The following is a 20,964-nucleotide window of genomic DNA, read 5'->3' as shown; positions in this document are numbered from 1 at the left end:
CAAATTTATTTTTTATGATTTTCGATTTGCCGGAAGATCGCATTAATAAATTAGATACGAAAGTGATTTAGAAACATAAACAGTTATGAATTGTCATAGTGATTTGTCTGGATTTTATAATTTTGTTTATAGAAATCATAGGCACCGCATTAATTAAACAAAGATTAATATTTAAGTTTAGTAGGGATCTTTCTTCTTAGAACGAAGAGCCAATTATCAGTACAGATAAAGAGATATGGCTAATCTTCTTTTCAGTTCTTTACTTGAGGCCTGTCGTTTACCAATTAGATAAAGTGAGAGTTATTTATATATTAATTTATTCAAAGTAAAACTTTTGCGAGGTGCATAAAAAGTAGTAATTTTCTAAGCTATCTAACATGAGAACAAGCTTTGATTTCTGCATAGGACTAAAGAACTTGACTTTATCTAATAGCTTTCTTGGAAACAATAGGTGTTTCAATTTTAATCAAGCGGAAGTGAACTTTCTATTATGTGTTAGAATGGCAATTTTTGAACAAGAAATCACAAGGTAATGAGATTCGATCTCAATGCGCGAGGTAAGCACATTTCCAATCTATGCTTAAGGTAGTATCGAACTAAACTTTTTAAGCGGCGTTTATTGCCGATGGGCTGTGACATATTCGCGCAACATGCAAGTTGATTCCCTGGGTGAAGACACTCCGATTTATGCCTTTTCCCTCTTTCCTTTTAGGCCGGTGAAGACATTCTAATTGAGCAAGTACTTATTTATCTCTTTGATAAGTGAGAAATGAATTGATTTGATCCATGAACAATAATACCCTACGAAGCCCTAATGCCTAGAAGAGATTGCTCTTTAGCCGGAGCTCTTATTAGTATTTAAGAGGGAGAAAGCTGCCTTACGTCTGCTCTTGCATTGACCAAAAATCGCCAATCAATGCTCGCTCAGCTGAAAAAATGGGAGGACACCACAGTGTGGATCTCAAGATAATGCATGGCCACATTGAATTGCATTAACTAATGATGGCAAGGCTATGCGCTTGCATGTGCCAATTATTAGGATAATTTCTAAAAAGTCCTAAATCTATTTTACGGCAATCAATTTAATCTTAAACCTTTTGAAAATTTGCCACTTCAATCTTCAACCTATTATTTAGATGATTGACCGGAGGGACTATAATGCCAAACCATTAAAAAGTTTAGGATTAGATTGGCATAATTGAAATGTGTATGATTAAATTAATAAATCATCAAAAAGTTTAGGACTAAATTGGCACGATTGAATAGATTTATGACTACATTGGCAAATCGTTAAAATGTTTATGACTAAATTAGCACAACTGAAATGTTTATGACTGAATTGACCACGGTACAATATGTTTATGATTTTTTGAATAATTTTCCCTCCAATTATCTGTTTAGGGACAAGCTATCCGCATTTCCCCTTCTTTTTCATGAGGTTTTTATTAACAAGCATCTTAGGGCACTTGTTGAATGCCCAAATAGATAGTTTTGTTATATCCAAAATGCCGTTTTTCTCATGTTGTGCATCACGGCATATTGAGGACGGAAAGTCTCTCTTTATCGGTTATGATTGACGAATGCCTTTACGATAATCGTTAACAGCGGTAAATTGATAAAAGCATTATTATGTTATTATAAGCGATAGGAAAACAAGACATTCGGAACGACTTTATGACACTTATCGATCGAAAAAACCATCTTTAAAAAAAAAAAAAAAAAAGAAACGGATTGGTTAGATGTGTAGGCCAAAATAGAAAAATCTGCGGCATGTTCGTGAACGGCACTATAGTTCAATGTACAAAAATGTTCAACAAATCCGTGGACGTAGATATATGCCCGATTGGCCTCGCAAGTGGCGTGTACAGCACTAAGTCCGAAGCGAGGACGAAAGCTTTAAAAGATGGGGGAAAAGGGAGGGATTAGTGCAAAAATAATGCAAAAGACTTAGGTCAAATCACATGATTACGTGCGAAGATGTCCGCCATGGCATGGTCGGGTTCCCTTGTAAGGTGGCATTCCAATGACGTGCTTCCTAGGAAAGGCATTGGCACTCGGCAGAAGCCACGTGGCTTGCATTTGTGCGTGGGGCTAGGGCAATTGAAAATTCATGGTTGGAGAAGGTCAATGGGCACGGGTGTAGATTAGATTAGTACAAAGTTGTAGCTCGAGATCAGTGGGGGGAAATATTGGGGGAAAAGTGAAAAAAAATATGTAAATCTATTGCACTTGTACGTAATCAGTCCTAAATCTTTTTGGCCGGTACCAATTGAATTCATTTGACAATTTTGATCGAAAATTATTGGAATAGACGCTGGCCGATATAGCACGGTTGGCCCCAACGTTGAGATTTTAAATATTTTTTTTTTTTACATTTCTAATAAAATTTTTCTGTTTCTTTCTTTTTCCTTTCTGCTCTTTATTATTATTTTTTTTGGATGAGGCCGGAGAGGGCTGCTGGCCACAAACGAGGGTTGCAAGGCCCTCGCCCCCAATCTGGATGTTGTGGCCTCGCCGGTCCACAGCACAAAAAGAAGAAGTATAGCACAGAACAGAAAAGAAAAGAAAGAAAAAGAACAAAAAAAACTAAAAAGAATTGAAATATTATTAAAAAAATGTCAAAGTCAGAGTAGATCGCGTCATGTTGGATAGCCGACGTTAACGTTAACGATTTCCGGCCAAAAGGTCAAATGGAACTCAATTGATACAAATATAAAAGGTTTAAGACTTTTTTGATAAAAAACATAATAGATTTAGGACTTCTTTCGTATTTTTTTTCTCGAAATTATTGCGTTCATCGGTTGGAAATGAAGTATGAAACCGACTCCACCCAAATTATTTTTCATTAGGGTATTGATGGGCGTGTATTGGGGTTTGGAAAAGACGCTACAAGATGGCGAAATTATTGGTAATAAGTATGAAAGCTACATGCACTCTTCATCTTCTTCAAGAAACGAACTTTGGCACATGATCGCGAGTCCCTTTGTCAGCTTCATCGGAGTTGACGGGCATATAGGGCTATTCATGCTTCTCGAGAAAGTTTCGAAATGGTTAAATTGTCTCGAAAATTCGATAGGTCCCTGTCGTTACCTTAAAGAAACGTTCCACATGCACGGCCGAGCGAGAAGCTCATTAGTAAACTAGCAACCCCTTTTTTTGTTTTCCTTTTGTTTCTCGTCGCTTACGATTGATGTCCGTGATCCGTTTGTCCGAAGAGAAATTATTTAGAAAGAACCATTTTTTTTTTTTCACTTTTCGGTGTTCGGGCGATTAGAAAATTAATCGATTCACGAAGGATCGTTCCGTAAAGAGATGGCAAACTTGCTGATAATTAGTATGAAAACTAGATTAGACGTAATCAAGTTTAGGGATGTGACTGAACAGACGCCGCATATGACACCACTTCACTTTCTGCAAGAAACGAAATCAGGCACACGACTGATGAGTCCCTTGTCATCTTCATTGGAGTTGGCGGGTGGGCATAGGATTATTGATGCTCCTTGATTAAGTTTCGAAAATAATCGATTGTCTTGAGGATTCGATGGACTCCTCCTGTTATTTTGAGTTCGGTAATCGTGCAAATTTTAAGGAAAATGTTCCATAAAACGGGGAGCTCGTCACTAAACTATAGCAAACCCAGTTTTTCTCCTCCTGGTTTTGGCTGCATTTTGTAGATAATAAAGGTCTTTAGTATTAAGATTATGATTCCACGTTCTTGCTACTACAAAACTATCAAAAACTCAACTCCATCGCCGTTTCCTCGATCGTCGGCCGTCGATCGCCAAAACCAGTGAGAAGTATTCTTCTCTACAAGGCCAATTCTTTTTCTTTTTTCCTTTTTTTTTTGCAAATCCATATTAATAGTAATACTTGGAATGAAAATCCACCTGAAGATTCGGGGTCATGGAATAAAACGAGACCATAGAGTGATCTATATTTTCTTGTTTTAAAAAGTGAGATTTTCATGTAATTCAATTTTACATAAGTATGTTTTAGATCGCTTAAGGGAGTGGGGATATACATCGAATATCGATTAGCGCGATTCATAACGCCCTGTTTATTCAAACGATGGGCAACTTTTAATTTGCTTCCATTCGATTTGCATAAAAAGGTGAGACTTAGTCTCGAGCGCATTGAGGGAATAGCTATAAGTATGTCGTTTCGACGGTTCGTCTTAATCTATGTGCCATTCAAAAGAAATGCTCAAGTGCCGGCTGCAAATTATATATCACTCGATAATCACTCTCTCTCTCTCTCACCGTACGTGGAACATAAAGTATCGAAATGTTTAAGTATTTTAAGATGATCGACGAGGATTTTAGTCAGGCGGAGGACTTACCTCGAGCTTTTAATATCGTCATATGCTTAGTTCGGGAAAAAAAATAATACTATGCTCGCTAAAATCGGTTTACAAAATGACGCGTCGAAATTCTCGGAAAATGGCCCCACTTGTCTGAAAGTATCACGCACGGTCCGACGCTTGACTTGGTACGTAGCAGCTCTTGTAAACCCGTTCTACCTTGTAAACCGGTGTTTGCTGTATATTTTGTCGAAGAAGTCAATGGAATTGAAAGGCTGGAAAAACCAAACCTGTTCAAACCGCCACCGTCTCGTGGCGTGAATGGCTCTCCATGTGTATGTCTCTTTCCTTTGACGCCAACGGGGTCTTTGCCTCTTTGGTCTTTGTCAAGGCTTTCATTAATCTCTCCGGGGGGTCACTGAAGATGAATTGGACCGGCAATTTTAGCAGAGGCCAATAGGCCGTTTAGGGCAATTTCTACCCCTAAATCAGCACCATATGGAAACGTGGAAGCCACCAAAGTAGTCATCATCGCTCGGTGCGCACTGAGGCTGACTTAGGGTCTAATGGGTCAATGTCCACTAGGAAAGTTTTTTCAAAGGAAGGATGCACACAGGCTTGGAGGTCCACAAGTTCTCAAGATTATGAATCGAAGGTACTTGGTTAAAGCCATTTGAATGTTAAAAAAGAAAAAAAAAAGATATAGGTTACATCGTATCGTGTAGTTGGAACTTAGAGTATCCTTTCGTTCTTTCGCTTTTCGCGAAACCGGCACGGTTGAGCAATGGCTAATCGGATCTAATATAGGGTAAGCAAAGTCGGTGGAGAGAGAATGGTTAGAGTTGCCATGGGAATGCCTAAAAGTTTCTTGAAATGTAGTGTGACCGACGTGGTCCGTGTTGTTTTACCACCTTCTCAGAGCATCATTATGAAGTCATTGGTTAGTAAACTTCGGCAATTAACAAGCTTTTTCCATCAATTAAGGACTTTTCAACCATTGTCTATCGGTCATACATCTCCAACTTTAGAAACCGAATTTTTGGCAATGTATTAGTGGAGTTAGTAAAGTGCTCTATGATCCATCGAAAATATTTCATCGAACAAATAGTAAATTACATTTTCAGATAGACATATGTATCAATACCTTCTCACGAATCTGTCATCGTATGTTTGATTTATTATAATTTGAGTTGAAGATTAAGAAGATATCAAGAAATAGGTGGTCCACGTCTATGTAATCAAAACACGGCAACGATCTAGCATAGGCAAGAATTCGGGTGCACAAGCACCATCCATATATACATTATTCACCCATCTATGATTACATTGCTTACACACTTCACACTTGAATTGACGTGTACCGTCCATTCTAAGAAGGTGTGGCCGTTCAAAGTCCACTAAATTTTGAGAGATGGAGACACTAATCCTTAGTGGCATCAGATCATTAATCGGTAATTTATATGGTTTAATAACCAAATAATAATAATAATAATAATAATAATAATCGAAGCAAAAACGAAAAAAGTGGGGTTGGTGGAAGAAGTGGGAAAGTTGGTTTTGAAGTGGGATTTCATTGACTCGTTTACTAATTCACTTCACATCACTATCATGATCGACAAGACCAAGCCAGAAGGAATTTGTCAAGGGTCTTTAGGAATTCTGATCTTGGCTTACCTAACCCTAATAAAGACATGTTTGATAAAAATAATGATAGCACAAGGAAAACCGATGAAGTGGAAACTAAGAAAAGTAATTCGGCGAAACATCTTACTGCCGAGCGTCAGAAATTACACAGACACGTTATATTTGATCAAGTCAATCACTTCGGGAAAAAAAAAAAATCCTCGTTAAGAAGTGTTCTTGAAGCATTTCTCAACTGTACAGAATAGAAACATTTTGATCTGCAAACAGTAATAACACGCATCCCCAACAAAATTAGAGTATTAAAAGTTGCAAACGTTCATTATTTTGTTATGAAGCCTATTTTGGGTCTCACGACTAGACAATGTTTTAATCGTATTTTCTTTATCACCAACGGTTTTCCATCTCAGATGATCTATCGGGCAATGTCTATCCAATTATTGTGGGCTTAAGAACTCTGTCAACGATAGTATTGACAAAAGCAGTAGAAAAAATCAGCTAAATTAGCTTATTACCCGCCCTTTTCTTTTTTTTTTGGGTCGAATGTTACCCGTCCTTTGGATCAGGCAATTTTGGTTGGGGATTCAAATAACGCTTCATAGACCAGAATGTTGGGACAAGCCAATCTGGTTGCTAGCCATCGTTTTGGGCTGGACAGTTCGATCGAGGTTGTAGTGAAGTAGGCTTGTCACATTCAGCTCACACGACGACACTAGAAAAGCCACGCTCAGAACAAAAATAAGGTTTCCATACTCAGCCCACGAGTTTAAATTCTAAAGTGCAACTCTTCCTACGATCTTGTAGACGTGCTTTTACCTCTTACATGAAAAGCAGCTCAAGTTCGAAAATAAAAGATACTTGCATATGCCTAGCGAGAGCATTTCGATGGGATGTTCTAACTACATCCTTGGCAGCATCGTCATCTTTTCCAGTGGCGGACACGCATAGCACCACAAGACATAATGGTATCACGATCTAGCGACACCGCATTTCTCTACCGAAACAACACGATGCACTCTGAAAAAGAAACAGTGACCATTATTTCATGCTGACACTCGTCGTGTGCTGATAATATTTTGGCCATGACTTCAAGGATTGCAGCAATCGTACAATGGTCCACTCTCGCTGATAGAATTGATGCCCCTGCAAACTACCAAAATTAGTAATGATGGGGTTGATAGATTGATACTGTGCCATTACAGTTAAAAAAGATTTTATTTCAAAAGGTCCAAAAGGACATTGGTTCAATAATCATAACCATATCGACATGTATAAAGGCTGCCCTATGACACAGTTTCATCTATGTTATTCTTCACAATTCCTAATAAGATTGGAGCAAGTAAAGTCATTAACTTAGTGGCCACAAAAAGGTCAATAAAATTTGTTTGAGACATCATTCTCCAAGCCAAAAAAGAAAGAAAAAAGCATAACTTCCAAGGTTCTCTAGAAATCTTCTGCAGTATGCCTTGAATGCCATCACGCATCATTTCCCTTTGGAAGAACCATCCAAAGAGGTTTCAGTGAAACATTTTTAATTTAAGGTTAACCAACATAAGATCACCAACACAAGTTCTGAGATCAATATAATACGTGAAACTACGCTATAACTTAGCAGGTGAAGTAACACTTGTGTTCAATCATCAATCACAACCCAATCAAACACAAACAACTTTAGACCAGTCCCACACCATTCGAGCCTATTTAATAGGGTGTTTCGCCTTTCCTTTATGGAACTATCTACTGTATTCACTGTAAAGAAATCGTCCCCTGTCATACATGTTCAGCATCTAATAAAAGCAACCATTTGTTTCAACTATTTTTTCTCAATTTTCGCTTTCTTAACTTCTACGATGAAATTGACAATGTCATCCTGCTACATTATATTCTTTCTATTAAGGTCAAATCCCAAGAATCTTTAATGAGTTGTCACCAGCCATTTCTTCAACGATACAAAAGCCTTCCCTTCATCTTCACTTATCTAGAACTTGGGTTTGAAGAAATGGAACAGGAACGAGAAATCCAATAGCTGAATTCCATCCTCTTCCCCACATAAAGGAAAAGGTGCAACCTCATTATTTAGCAGTTTTTCCCAGTATGAAACATATTTCAAGCATGCTACGCTAGCTAGGATATTGGTACGGTGATAGGGCACTGTAACCACATTTTCGGTTATTCAAAAGTTCAATTGGCGCCCAAAGACTTACTAGAATAAACCACTTTCAAGGTGACCAAGAATGAGAAAATAATCTTAATCTGATGAAGTATCGATTGACAATGCTAAGGTAGATTTCTGGCTTTGAAATAGAATCCATCGCAATGACTTTCAAAGTCAAAACAGAAACAAAGAAAAAAAAGGGCAAAGATGTAAAAGAAAAAGATGGAATGAAAAAGGTCGGCAGAAAATGTACCTTTTATGGCTCTTAGTCTATTTAGCTGCATCGGTGCCCTTGGTAGTTTTGACTTCTCTTGGGCATTGAGACACATAAGGTTTCAGCTGCAAGAAACAAGCATGGCGAATTTGTTTAGAGACACTCATAATAGAAATGCATGTCACTCGCTTTATTTGTTAACTCCAGGATGTTGGGATGTTCAGGGGAGGGCATGGGGAGGATAGGGACTAACGAGCTTTAAGGCTACCTTGAAGTCAGTCAAATCAGGAACTACATAGTTTGGTAGTTTCTCCTGCATCACAACATATCCACCTGCAATAAAATGACATTTGGAATGGTTTAACTTTCGACCCATGAAAAAAGGAATGGTTTAACTTGTGCCGAAGATACCAACTGAATATAAAGTACACTATTCATGCCGAAAGAAACAGTTAGCAGGTGGACAAGGGCCAATCAACGGAGGATACTCATTTATTTTTTCCTCTTCATAGGAAGGATGTGCACAGTGATAAGAAGAAGGCCTTTCGCCTGAAATAAGCGCGACCACACTGTGCTCGTACTTCCAGTATGTAAATCAGGAACCATGAACCTATATCTTCTACACTTCAACTTCATGTCATCCATAACATGACATAACGATACATACTAAGAATGGTAATCCATAATCTACATGTTATCTTAAGGACAGCAATATAGATTCAAAGCAGGAGCAAAATTTCCATTATATACTTCAGCATTCTGGGGCCCTACAACATAGAGCAAAAGAAAAGAAAAGTATACAAACCTTTGCGTGTGTGAAACCCAGTTGGTATGCAATTCTTTCCCTTGTAGTAATTTCTTGGAGCACGTTTTGAAGAAAGAATATCAAGCGATGATGTACGCTTCCTCCTAAATGCCCTTCCCAACCCTAGTATCAATCCCAATGGCATTTTTTCCCTCTTTGCAGTGAAGGGCAACCTGGAATTCAATATGAGCCTAGAACATGAAATCAACTCTTATGACCTCAGCTATCTACTCAAACAGTGTTTTGCCGAAGTCGTAATAACACCATATGGTCTTACAAAGAAAAAACTTAAGCAACACATAGTAGAGTGTTAAATGGCTAAAGTATTGAACATTCAAAGAACAAGCTAAGAAGAATGAAAAGGAAAAAAAATTTCACACGTTATCCAAATTCTCAGTGCTTAAAGAAAAAACGTAACTAAATGGATATTCTGCTGGCCCAAAAAAAAAACAAGGATATTTTCAAAACCCAACTTGTGATTTCAATAACATTTGTCAAAAACTAGAGAGACAAACCTCTGTCTCTGTCTCTCTGTCTCTCTGTCTCTCTCTCTCTCTTAAATATCACTAGTGGCTTCAGAAATATCCCGATGAGGATTTTCCGTCTGTTATTTGAAGTGGTGAACAAGAGTAGTTTAAAGCAAAAGTCGACTAACCACTTCACTCAAATAAAAGATGTCAATATAACTTTCTCCAGATTATTCTCTTACATGCATAAAAAAAACCAAGCAAGCTAGAAAAAGCCAAACAAAACACAAAAATCATCACCACACATAATGTTTAACAGGCCCACTTACAGCTATGTTTGAATTTCCAATTACAAGGATGCAATCATGATAGAACCAAGTAGAGCTAAGCTGGTGTAGCGGTACAGCCATAGCAAGAGACAATCATAACAACTTTGCAAATTGGACTCATCGTAATTCCTAAAGTAGGGCACATTCTGCAGCAATCGACGATCCCATTTTCAGGATTCCTTAACAGATGGGATTCCTTAGGTTGTGATTTCATGGAGATGGATTTTAGTGGGTCTCCTATCGGGCAAATTCAGCATTACGGAGGTCCAATTTTCAATCTTATGCTGAAGCCTGAGGAGATTCCATCATCAAGCAAGTTTAGAAGCCAACAGCAGTCAATGGGCCGGACTGAGGTCGGGTCTCTATGATACCTGACCCGACCCGAAACTAAACAGCTCGACCTTGGCCTGACCCGAACAGGCCCAATACCCGAATTACATACTTCCCAGGTCTTCAAGTCGATTCAGGTGGTGTCGGGTTCTTTTTTTTTAAAGTCTCACAGTTTGAAAAGAATTGGGAATCAAGCTCTATAATCAAAATGCTCGATTCCGTGAAGAAGAAAATCAAAGTTACTTGAGACTTAAGTTCGAAAAAACTTTAGATGTATTTGCTTTTTCAACAGTAATTGAAACTTAGTTCAGCACTGATTTTCTTATCTGAATTTTCGACTCAAACACTTTGGCTTCGACCCTTGACTCCGTCCTCCTCATTTGCTCCTCGATCGCCATCTCAGTCTCCTTCTTTGTCGCCCTCAAGTAACAGCCCTTGCCCTCAATTAGGTTTTCTATCTTTACTCAAACTACATAGCATCATCACACGAGAAAGACGACAGGGAAGACAAAATACCACGAAACATCATTGTAACTATACTACTATTTCTCATGAAAACTCAATTTCACAAAGTCCCTAGAAATGGCAATCACAAGAGTGCAATTAGTTCCTGAACATGGGTGAAAAGAATGAGACAAATGACAAGAGTACCGAGTCAAGAGCAAAACAACGCACCTACCGAAAAGAATGTTTATTCTCACTAGCAACAAAAACCAACTCAGAGGCTACACTTCATCCATAAATGCTAAGGCAGAGAGTCTCATAATGGTCGATGTTCTCACATTCATTGAGCAGAAACACAATTTGACATCCCAACTTGGATTTATTGCAGAAGACCAGAGTAATACAAACTCGTAAGCACGTTAAATCGCAAATCCCGGTACCACCATCCCACTTGTATGTCCTGGGATCATGCTACAGTTTTATGGATATGGCAGGTTGCGACTGAAAGGCTCATGAGCCATCAAGAAGCAAAAGAAACCATTCTTGACATACCCGGAAACCAATGAACTGCATGCATATGCGTCTCTGTAAGCTATTTCGCTATTCTTCGTGCTCATAAACATTAACGGCCAACAATTAAATGTTATTGAAACTTTCTCAGTTTCCCCACATTTGCAATACGTATATATGAGAGAAGTCCTCATAAATTCATTACTGTTGATTCCAAATCTAATAGCTGTCCCATGAACTTGCCTTCCAACCTCCAAAAGAGATAAAAAAGCGGCCAAAACCAGAGCTATGGAAAAGGTCACCTCGTTAAACACTGATCCTTCCCTTCATCTCATAAAGCAGCTCCAGTGCCTTTCTTTCTAATCCATTTTGCATAAGCCCATCTATAATCGTATTCCAACTAGCAACATCTTTGTATGGCATCCCCGCATTTCGCATAAACATCAAGAACAGAGTTTGCCAACACGGAATCAACATGAATTTGGTTTCCGATGATCCACCCATGAACAGCTTTTCTTAGTTATGAAAATTATGCTAACACAGTGAGGTCAACAAACACAAGGTATTTGATTGATCCAATTAAGAAGCAGGGGACATGAAGAACACTAGTCAACCATTCATAAGACTTGATCTAATTAAGAAGCAGCAGAATCACCCAATTCCCAAAATGAACCAATGATCCAACTGCAAATGCAAGCTCAATTACCTCCCAAACAACAAATTCAACCGTAAATCTTTCAATGAGGTTCAAGTGCTCTTGAATCAGTCCTCAATAACAAATTGATTCTCTGAAAGAGCAAAGACCAAGATGATAGCCATTAATGTTGTCTCTACCCTTTTCTTCACCAAAAAAAAAAAAAAAAAAAAAAGATGATAGCCATTAATCAAACTCAAGGAATGGGTCCTGTGTAGATGGGGTAGAAATCGTGATTCGTGAACAATTAGGTGATGGAAACAGAGAACTTCACAGACGGCTTCGACCTCGAAACCATAGCGAACCCTACAGACGGCATCTGCACGAACTCGCAAACGGGAATCGGTCACTCGTGTACCAAGCCTCCGCATGAATCATTGGATACCAAGCATAACTGAGGCTACCAAACCAACCCTTCAAATCGATCCCCGCAAATTGTTTGGAAAGTAACTGCATACCTCGCGATTTCAAGACTTGCTGCCCGAGATCTTCACCGGCGACAAGAGGGTCGAGCCGTCCCAGCCATACGAGGCGTCGCGTGGGGACGAGGAGGACAGTCGGGGGGCCAATTGGAGTTGGCGGGTGGTCGTGCTCTAGGGTTTGGTGGAACGATGGAACAGCGTCGCGGCGCGAGGCTTGAGAACTGAGCACGAGCAGTGAGCGCGAACGATGGAGATGGCGTCGTGGGGGCTTGGGCTTTTAAATTTCGGGTCTGGATTAGGGCCAGCCGAAATTTTATGACACCGGCCTTTACCAGAAGAAGACCCGGGCCCGGCCCTAAAATACCCCAAATTTTAAGGTCGGGCCGGTGCGGGTCTTTTTGATACCCCGACGGACGGTCCAGCATCTTGACACGGAAGTACCACAGATCTTCCGAACGAACGATGATTTTTTTATTTTACGGTCGGACTTTTTTTTTTTTGGGGGGTCAGATCTGGTCGGACTTTTAAACGGTGAGTTCATGCACTAAAATATCAATAGTTTAAGATTTATAACTGCAGATAGCCGCAGCAAACAAGAACTCGGCTCAGCCTATCCGCAACCAGTCATCGATATCAATTATGAACCACATTCACAGACTCGCGTCCATCCACGGTTCTTTCAGTTCAGTACACGTAGAATACACTAAAATCTCAGAAGTTCAAGATTTATACCTCGAACAATCGGCAAAAATAATCCTGCACGACTCCCCGGTTGGTGCTTTGGTCGACCGACGTTTGCCGCGATTCAATCTGTTCAACATCAACGAACACCACAAATATATCGCAGAAATTACATCTGCTAAGTAAAAAATCGAAATCTCCAATAAAATCAGGAATTCCGTGACATTGCTCGAAGCCCAACCTGTGAGAGAGCGAGCCACGCGCCAAAGCTTTCCGCGTCGAGCGAGGGGGACGGGACAGACAACAGACATGAGAGGGAGAAAGAGAGGCTGTTGCTGCTCGTCGTGGTACTCGTCGCTGCGTCGAAGCTCGTGGAAAGGGCCTGGTGGTGACGGGACCGTCGTCGTCGAAGCTCGTTTTCTGGTAACGGTGCTGCTGGCGACACGAGCAGCGGCAGGTGGCCGAATTCAGGATGGAGCAGGAACCTGGATGGGCGAATTTTACCTCCTAGGGCTTTTCTTGCGATGGGCCTTGCATTGGGCTTCAAGACGGCCATAACTTGACCAATCGATCCAGAAGCATGCCTATCGAGAAGCAAACAAATGGGCCGATCGGCTTACAACTGTGCCCGTTCTTTGACCCAAAAAAAAAAAAAAAACGTGCACGTTCATCGTCCTTCTTGATCCTCCTTTAGGTTCCCCACCTACCTCCAGTTTTAGTTCCTCTGTTATCGATCAGATCTACTGGGGATCTCATTCGCATCGTGTTGCTTCCGTGTGATTTCAGAGTTTTCTACAAGATGCCGGCTGGTGAAGGTCTCCTCTCGCAGTACATGATCAATATGCCGTGTTTGTTGGGTAACACTGATCGGTAAAAAAACAAAAATCGATTGATTGACAAATCTCATTTGCCGGATGACTATAATTTATGGTCCATCGATACGCTTCAAAATTTTCACGGGCGATGAGAGGAAGAAGACCCATCTAGCTAATTTATCACCAAATTGAAGTGGAGATTCCTACCGACACGAAAAAGGGGCTATTGGGATTATTTGCTTCACCAAATGACATTACTTAAGTCGAATCATTTATCGAATTCTATTCTCAAGGGGGCTTTCGAGCTTCTCGGTGAGAAAATTATCCAAAAAATCCTAAACCTATTAAAATTGTGTCAATTCAGTCCTAAATATATATATTTATCAATTGAGTCATAAACCTTTTACAATTGTGCTCATTCAATTCATTTGGCCAGCCAACATTGATGTAGATAATTTAATAACATTTTAATATTTTTTCAGTTTTGATTTTTTATGCTTTAATTATTTTGTCTGTCGTTTTTCTTTTCTTTTTGTTAGGGCTGGTAACTTGCTTTGGCCACTGGGCGAGGGCTTCACAAACCCTAACAAAAAGAAAAGAAAAGGAAAAAGGTAAAAAAATCAACAAATAAATAATTAATTAAAATATTAAAATATTATTAAAATTGTCGAGTCAACGCCGACTGGCCAAATGACTTGAATTGACATAATTACAAAAGATTTACGACTCAACTAGTAAAAAAATAAGAACTCACAATTACAATAAAATTATGATTTTTTTTGCCTTTTTTTTTCATTTTTAAATTACATTTGATCGATTTATCGTACCCATTTCTCAACCAAGTTATAGGCTACCGCAGATGGTAGCGTTGGCCTAAAAAGAAAGCAGCTAGCAAAGGGAGAGACATTTATACGACGCTGTGCAACCCACGGCCCGGTCCGCTGCCCTTATCGAAGAGTCTCGCGGCGGATTGTGATATACAAGGGGTACGATCTTTGAGCAAGGGTTAAGGAATCCTCTCTTGCTTAAGCCGAGGGTTTAGCCCCATCAACCCCGCCTCCCTACCCGAACCGGAACAGCTCATCAAACGACACAACATCAATGAACAGATCAAGAGGTCCCAACACAAACTTCAAATCACCAACACCGACAGGTTCCACATCCCCGCACCGCACACATACGGCCAAAGCACAACCCCTCTCCAACTTGTTCGACAGATGCAGGCGCCCGACACTCGAGAATTGCCAAACCCCCCAAGGTGAGCCCTACCTTTTTGGCCAGAAAAATCAAAAGGGGAACGAGAAACTTCTCGCCATCGCCGCACAAAGAGACACGGCCCGAGCCAGAGAGCCTAACGCTACTGCTACGCCGTATCCGAAAGAAAAAGATTCTCCCCACGGGACATAAAAACAGTCAAACGTGGCTAACAAAGACGAGCCCCACCCCAGCCCAACCCCTCTGGCACCGATCGAGACGTCTGCCCGTGGAGAGGGCCTCGCGGAACTGAACTCGCCCAAAAAAACAGACAAAATACAAAAAAAGGAAAGAGGAGCTGGGTTAGAGGGGGGGGGCCAGTGGCCGGACCAGCTTTATGGTCCGTCTCTTTCCGTATTTAAAGTGGACAAGCGGAAAGCGACGTGAGTTATCTCCACGTCCATGAGTTCACGACTCCGACGCCATCCACGACCGCTGAAATAGCAGCAGCCATGCCGACCACAATCGGCCGGGGCCCCGTCGCTGAAAGCTCGCATCCGAAGCGACCCTTCTTCGCTGCTGGCATCAACTGGCTAGACCTCAATCCGACAAAAGCTCTAGAGATAGGGACGTATGTGCGAGTTTGTACGCGCCTTTACCGTGCTTACGGTCGGGGTCGATAATCTGATCAGGGATCGCCGCTCGTTTCGGGGAAAAAAAAAGGCGTGCGGGACGGAGCGCGGAAGAAGCAAACACGGGCCTTGTTGCCCGGCGGTACACATGTGTTGAAATCGCAGCGTAAAATTACTAAAATACGGTAAAAGGGTAATTAATACAGGCAAGAACCGGAGATCAGAGCTCGTAAGTTTCTGTTTTTTTACCACGTGATAAATATGGGTAAACACATGTAAGTGTGAACGTGAGAAGTTTACGTCAATGACAGCCACTTGAAAAGGACCCGCTATTTGTTTCTTCCCAAGATAATCCCACGTGATAAAAAGCTCTTCTTTTTTTTTTTTTTTGGGTCGGACTATAAAGAGCTTGAGAGGGATGTACTTTTGCGATCCTGTGTGATTTCGGTGGTATTTACCATGCACTTTCAAGCCCGCAAATTTTCGAAATGGTGGACCGGCGAGGGTCGCAGCCCTACTCGTTTGCTTCCTACTTTGGCGCATACCCTCATCAAACACACGCCATACTCGATCAAATTTCATTTGAAATTTATGTAGCTTTTCCTCCTAAATTAAGTGTTGCAGAAATTCTTTTATCCCGTGCCTATGTGCCAGATTTTTGCGTCCCACCGCGTGATACCTTAACGTTGTACAATAATACAAGGGATTTGCAGAATTAATGCCCCACAGCACAGGCAGCACCTAGACAAAAACCAGTCTTCGGCGTCTAGTACTACATAAGAGGTTAGCCCCCAGCATCCTATGGTCCGAGGGAAATTAGTCTTGGGACATTAAAAAGGTTAGATAGGGGTCGGCATCTGCTTTTCAATAACTTGTTGGGGATGATTTGCTTTTGCTGATTGCTACTTTCTAGGGATTCTCCACAACTGGGAGAAGAAGACGACAAAATAGCTAATTGGCATGTGCGGGGGGAGTACTTGCCCTACGTAATTTTCAAGGTTACTTGCATCCCAAAGTCCACGAAGAAAGCTTTGCATACATACCTTTTAAAATGAAAAAAAATAATATGCTCGATCACGTACCTAAAGCTGTGTTTAATCGTCACGATATAAGGTAGAATATGATATATTATATTCTATCAAGTGTTTGATAGCTGTCTAGGATAGGATAAGTGGGATATAGCCAAGATAAAAAAAAAAAATCTCACGAAAGGGGACGAAATAGATTATGATAAAATTTCTTAAGAGAATAGACACAAGGAGAATCGAGTTTTGTTCATAACTACTGTCTCTCATTTGCATTAGGACACCTTTCCGCCTTTCTACCGTAGGGGGGGGGCGTGTTCAAGTGTGGCCGCCTCTTCGGGACACCAAGTCGGGGTCTTCAACCACAAAGTTGAGTATTTCCACGATCTTGTTCTTTAATTGATTGTTTAGCGTGATATAAGATCACGTCTCTTGTTCTTTAACCATTTGAATCTTTCCAACATTCGAAAGAGGCGTATTATGAAGAACTCAAAGTTGATTATTGACTTTCAAAATGGGTCTCAACATTCAAAAGGGCTCTCTTAGGGTGATATACATGAGCGCATCTTCAACTTACGAAAAGAGGCTGAATAATTAGATTTTCAACACTTATTTATTCCCTCGACAAAATAACGAGCAAGGCCGGCGGGTCATTCTCAAAGGATTCAACTCCGAATTAAGACTCCCAATTCTTCGGTGGCACGACCCTCTGCTCAATAATAACTCACTCATCGGGACTCATTATTGAATAATTTCTAAAGTATCATGATATTTCAGCAAAATAGAGTCGATTCGTCACGCCTTGCTTTTGCTTATCCGACTTTAAATTCGTAGTTTAGATAGGACATGACATGACAAAATCATTGGATTTCTTATCTTATCCTGACTAGAAATTCGAACGACCAAACGTAACCTAAGGGTGTACAATTTTAGTCCGTGTATTGTATTTGGAAAAATTTCGGAATACATACCCGACTTTTCATCCAAAAACTTACCCATGTCTAGCCATCGCCCGCCTCGGCTATGACACCCATTACGGAGTTCCTTGAACGAAACTTGGGTTGGATTGTTTACTTTACGCTGTGGCAGAAGAAATTCCTATGCTTAATTTCAGTGCTTTTCTAATCCTCCCGATCCATCTAATTAAGGGTGGCAAGATTTGGAGTAATTTGAGATTTATTGATGGTTTGGACTGTTTATTTGAAATTACTGCCCATTTGTCTTCTTATCTCCCCCTTCCTTTCTTCTCGGCCGAACGGCCAAGAGAGTCCCCTCCATCATCTTCTCTTCGTTCCATCTTCTATGACGATTCCTTCTAGCCCCTGCTCTCTCTCTTCTGCATTCATGTCTCTCCACATACAGAGAGAGAGAGAGAGAGAGAGAGAGATGAGTCTCTGCGAAGTGCGAACGAGTATGGTACTCGCACTCATGATCTGCCTCTCGCAAGGCAACGCTGCGTCCCCGTGAAAGCCTTCAGCTTTATCTGATTCGATACTCACGGGGCGAGACAGAGGACAATGTACAACGTCAGGGGCACAGAAGAACCCATGCCACCCACAGTTCCAATTATTAAATAACTTTATTTACTACTACTCTTCATTAGTTAACAAAACGCAGCATAGAGAAAGAGAGAGAGAGAGACTCTGTTCTTGTCAGAGATTATGCTGAGAGATCCAATCTAATTCCACTTCCCCATCTTTGAGGGAAGGAGGAGGAGACTGCAGTAATTACCAACTCCAGCTCGACCACGGCATGGCATTTCAATTTCCAAGCAAGGCATGGTCCCCCGGAGAAAAGGAGAAGAAGCCAGGATTATTTCCACTTAGGCTGGTTTCAATGGTGTCATCTTCAGGGGAAGTACCAATGCAGAGTAGGAGGTTGGTCGACCGAGAAGAAGTTGCAAGACTCCTCCGAAATGAACCCGCTCTGATGATGCTCTTCCATCCTCACCTGATGATTGTACCCCTTTCCCGCCATTGTTTCTCTTGCCGAAGATGATGGCCGCGGCGACGGAGAGCTGTTGCTGTGTCGGAAAGGGAGCGGAGCCGCCGAAGTGGGCAGTTCCGGGTTCGGGTTCGGGTCTTCCTTGAGGGATTCGCTGCACGACCCAGGCTTGCCGTCTTCAGAGGATTCCGAGACGGGCGATTCTTGTTTGACTTCGCAGTGATTGCTGCTCTCTGATGTTTCTCGACGAAGCTTCACCTTCAGCTCTGTTAGCTGCAATGTACATCACACAACGACAAGAACGTACAATTCTCGTTCATTATAAGCTCAAACTTCGAAATATTTTGCGAATGTTGTTGGGTACTTCGCTTCTCACGGCTAGTTCACATAAGGATGAAAATGCCACTACAAAGACATATGCTTAAAGGACCGAAAAGATGTTCTCTCGGTACCTCTGCGGCTAGAGACTCCTTTTCTTGCTCGAGGCTATCAAAATCGAGCTTCAGAGTGTCGTAACTGTCCTTGAGAAGGCTGTAGTCCCTCTCCAACTGCTTGGTCTTCCACCGGGCTCGCCGGTTCTGGAACCAAATCGCGACTTGCCGCGGTTGGAGCGCCAATTCTTCGGCCAATCTCGCCTTCCTCTCTGGCTCCAACTTGTTATCTATATCAAAGTTCTTCTCCAGGGCCTTCACCTGGTTCGCATTGAGCCGCCGCTTCTTCTCGGTGATCAGGCCGGCCTCTTCACTGGACTGATCTTCCTGGTCTAGACTATCGAGCATTGCCTGGAACTCTATGCTGTAGACTTGGCTCTTCTTTAGGACTTTTTCCCCTGCAGCGGCAACAAGAAAGTGGGCTTTGTCTCTTGTTTCTTTCTACCACGAAGCAGGGAAGCTAAATGGGATTTGGCATAGTCGGGCCGATTCTCAAGTCAAGAAGATATTACGAAAGACTAAAAATTCCAATCTTCTTCAGGAATTGGAAACTGGGTATTGCAAAAGTTAGAATTTTTTTTTTTTTTTTTGGCATTAATCTGTCGGCAGCGAAGTGGGTTAACTTACCTTTTCCTGAGCACATGGAGATCCAAACATCCGAAGATTCCGAGCTACTGATACGCTTCATTCCTAATCAATACGGCTGATCGAAGCTGCTAAAGAAAGAAGAAAAGCAAGCGTTTTTCAGCGGTCACAACTCGTTCTCCTACTCAGTAACTCTGCTGCTGCAACAGGGGAAGCACAACACGCTCATTGTTAAGGGAGATAACATGATTCAAGGCAAGCGAAGAGATCATGATATGGGGGGTCAAGAGAGAGGAAGCTGAAACAAGATGGAAAATTCTCAAGGCCAAGAAAGAGATGTCTCATATATATACACACATATAACTTGTAGGTGACATGTAATGAACATTGTACTGACTCTTTGTATGAACAAGCGGAAGGCATCGGGCACTGCCTTTTTGCAGCATCTGCTTTTTCTTTGGGTTTGAATTTTTGCTCAAAAGGTTTGGCCACGTGAGGAGGCCCACCATCTCCACGACTTTTCACATCCATTGAAGCCCACATGCGTGGAGACAATGGTTTCCTACGGTCGAGTTCCAAAAAACGAGCAGAGCTCGACAGATACTGGGTGTAGTGTAGCCAGTGAGTTCTAAAGACCAGAGACTCAGGAGTTGGAATTTCGTTTTACACAGCATCTGTCTGATCTTGAACTTGGAAAAAAAAAATTCATGAGGAGGAAAGAGAAGGAGGAGAAGATTTAGAAAGCCTAGGAGTAATGTTGTATGACCAAAACCAAAACGTGCTTTTGCTGTAGTGTGTAGATTGGCGTTACTAATTTTGGGGATTTTTCTATCTTGAGTTCTACAATTTTTTTTTTTTTTTTGGGGGGTTGGTAGGAGTGGTTGGGGCGCTGAGTTTGCTTTGTTGGCTAATCTACATATGATAAACAAATATCAACTTTTTTTCTTTTTTGGAGGGAAGGAAAATGGCGGCATGCAACTCGGGATAAAACTTGTTTGTGATAGAATAACAAGATTTAGGAGATATGAATAAAACTTTTCTTCTTTCGGAATGGATATAACTGCAATTGACGAGCGGTCACAAGATCGAAGCTACTCCATAAGGATTGTGCGGCATTTCATTTTCTGCAAATAGGTTTTTGATTTAGGGGTTGTTTTAGGGGGGAACTAAGGTTATGGTATTTTGAATTGGTTTTTTTTTTTTCCGGGGGAAAAAATATCAATTCTGAAACGTAATTAGAGTATTAATCGATTTCACTTGCCACGTCTAACACGATATGTAGTCCCTCCATTCATATGGGCTCTAAATTCTTTTCAATAAGTGATATTCGAATCTTCTGTCAAATT

The 20,964-nt window shown here is 41.1% G+C and overlaps 2 protein-coding genes and 1 long non-coding RNA gene across 5 annotated transcripts; 1 reads left to right on the top strand and 2 right to left on the bottom strand.

The window, feature by feature from the left end:
* The first annotated feature begins 1,315 nt into the window (after positions 1–1,315).
* LOC125313869 lies at positions 1,316–19,114 on the top strand. The gene is made up of 3 exons (XR_007197556.1): positions 1,316–1,326; positions 17,592–17,596; positions 18,995–19,114. It is a non-coding gene; the product is annotated as an uncharacterized LOC125313869 (long non-coding RNA).
* On the bottom strand, positions 6,614–13,284 carry LOC115749889 (39S ribosomal protein L41-A, mitochondrial-like). 2 transcript variants are annotated; one of them, XM_030686904.2, is made up of 6 exons: positions 13,234–13,284; positions 13,044–13,121; positions 9,116–9,288; positions 8,579–8,643; positions 8,350–8,435; positions 6,614–7,085 (listed from the first exon to the last, which is right to left on the bottom strand). In XM_030686904.2, the coding sequence occupies exons 3-5, from the start codon at positions 9,258–9,260 to the stop codon at positions 8,367–8,369; spliced, it is 279 nt and encodes a 92-aa protein (XP_030542764.1). In that variant the 5' UTR covers positions 9,261–9,288; positions 13,044–13,121; positions 13,234–13,284; the 3' UTR covers positions 6,614–7,085; positions 8,350–8,366. The 2 variants fall into 2 exon arrangements, with proteins under 2 accessions (XP_030542764.1, XP_048130680.1); XM_048274723.1 differs by lacking the exon at positions 6,614–7,085 and adding an exon at positions 7,138–7,432.
* Positions 18,224–19,969, bottom strand: LOC115749888 (homeobox-leucine zipper protein ATHB-6-like). Of its 2 annotated transcripts, none has more exons than XM_030686902.2 (3): positions 19,667–19,969; positions 19,055–19,431; positions 18,224–18,875 (listed from the first exon to the last, which is right to left on the bottom strand). In XM_030686902.2, the coding sequence occupies exons 1-3, from the start codon at positions 19,719–19,721 to the stop codon at positions 18,507–18,509; spliced, it is 801 nt and encodes a 266-aa protein (XP_030542762.1). In that variant the 5' UTR covers positions 19,722–19,969; the 3' UTR covers positions 18,224–18,506. The 2 variants fall into 2 exon arrangements, with proteins under 2 accessions (XP_030542762.1, XP_030542761.1); XM_030686901.2 differs by having other exon boundaries at positions 19,661–19,966.
* Positions 19,970–20,964: the final 995 nt, after the last annotated feature.

The sequence above is a fragment of the Rhodamnia argentea genome, chromosome 2 (assembly GCF_020921035.1).
Source record: "Rhodamnia argentea isolate NSW1041297 chromosome 2, ASM2092103v1, whole genome shotgun sequence".
Lineage (NCBI taxonomy): Eukaryota > Viridiplantae > Streptophyta > Magnoliopsida > Myrtales > Myrtaceae > Rhodamnia > Rhodamnia argentea.
Note: the sequence above shows the minus strand (reverse complement) of the source record. Positions and strands in the feature narration are given on the sequence as shown.

What these genes read in the sequence shown, in the direction of transcription:
- LOC115749889 (XM_030686904.2), bottom strand. Translation starts at nt 9,260, where the DNA reads ATGCCATTGGGATTGATACTAGGGTTGGGAAGGGCATTTAGGAGGAAG. An exon ending in TGGGTTTCACACACGCAAAG is followed by an intron (nt 8,644 to 9,115) that starts GTTTGTATACTT and finishes ATTTTATTGCAG; the next exon opens with GTGGATATGTTGTGATGCAG. An exon ending in CTGATTTGACTGACTTCAAG is followed by an intron (nt 8,436 to 8,578) that starts GTAGCCTTAAAG and finishes TGTTTCTTGCAG; the next exon opens with CTGAAACCTTATGTGTCTCA.
- LOC115749888 (XM_030686901.2), bottom strand. Translation starts at nt 19,721, where the DNA reads ATGAAGCGTATCAGTAGCTCGGAATCTTCGGATGTTTGGATCTCCATG. An exon ending in CTCCATGTGCTCAGGAAAAG is followed by an intron (nt 19,432 to 19,660) that starts GTAAGTTAACCC and finishes TTGCCGCTGCAG; the next exon opens with GGGAAAAAGTCCTAAAGAAG. An exon ending in AGGAGTCTCTAGCCGCAGAG is followed by an intron (nt 18,876 to 19,054) that starts GTACCGAGAGAA and finishes TGTACATTGCAG; the next exon opens with CTAACAGAGCTGAAGGTGAA.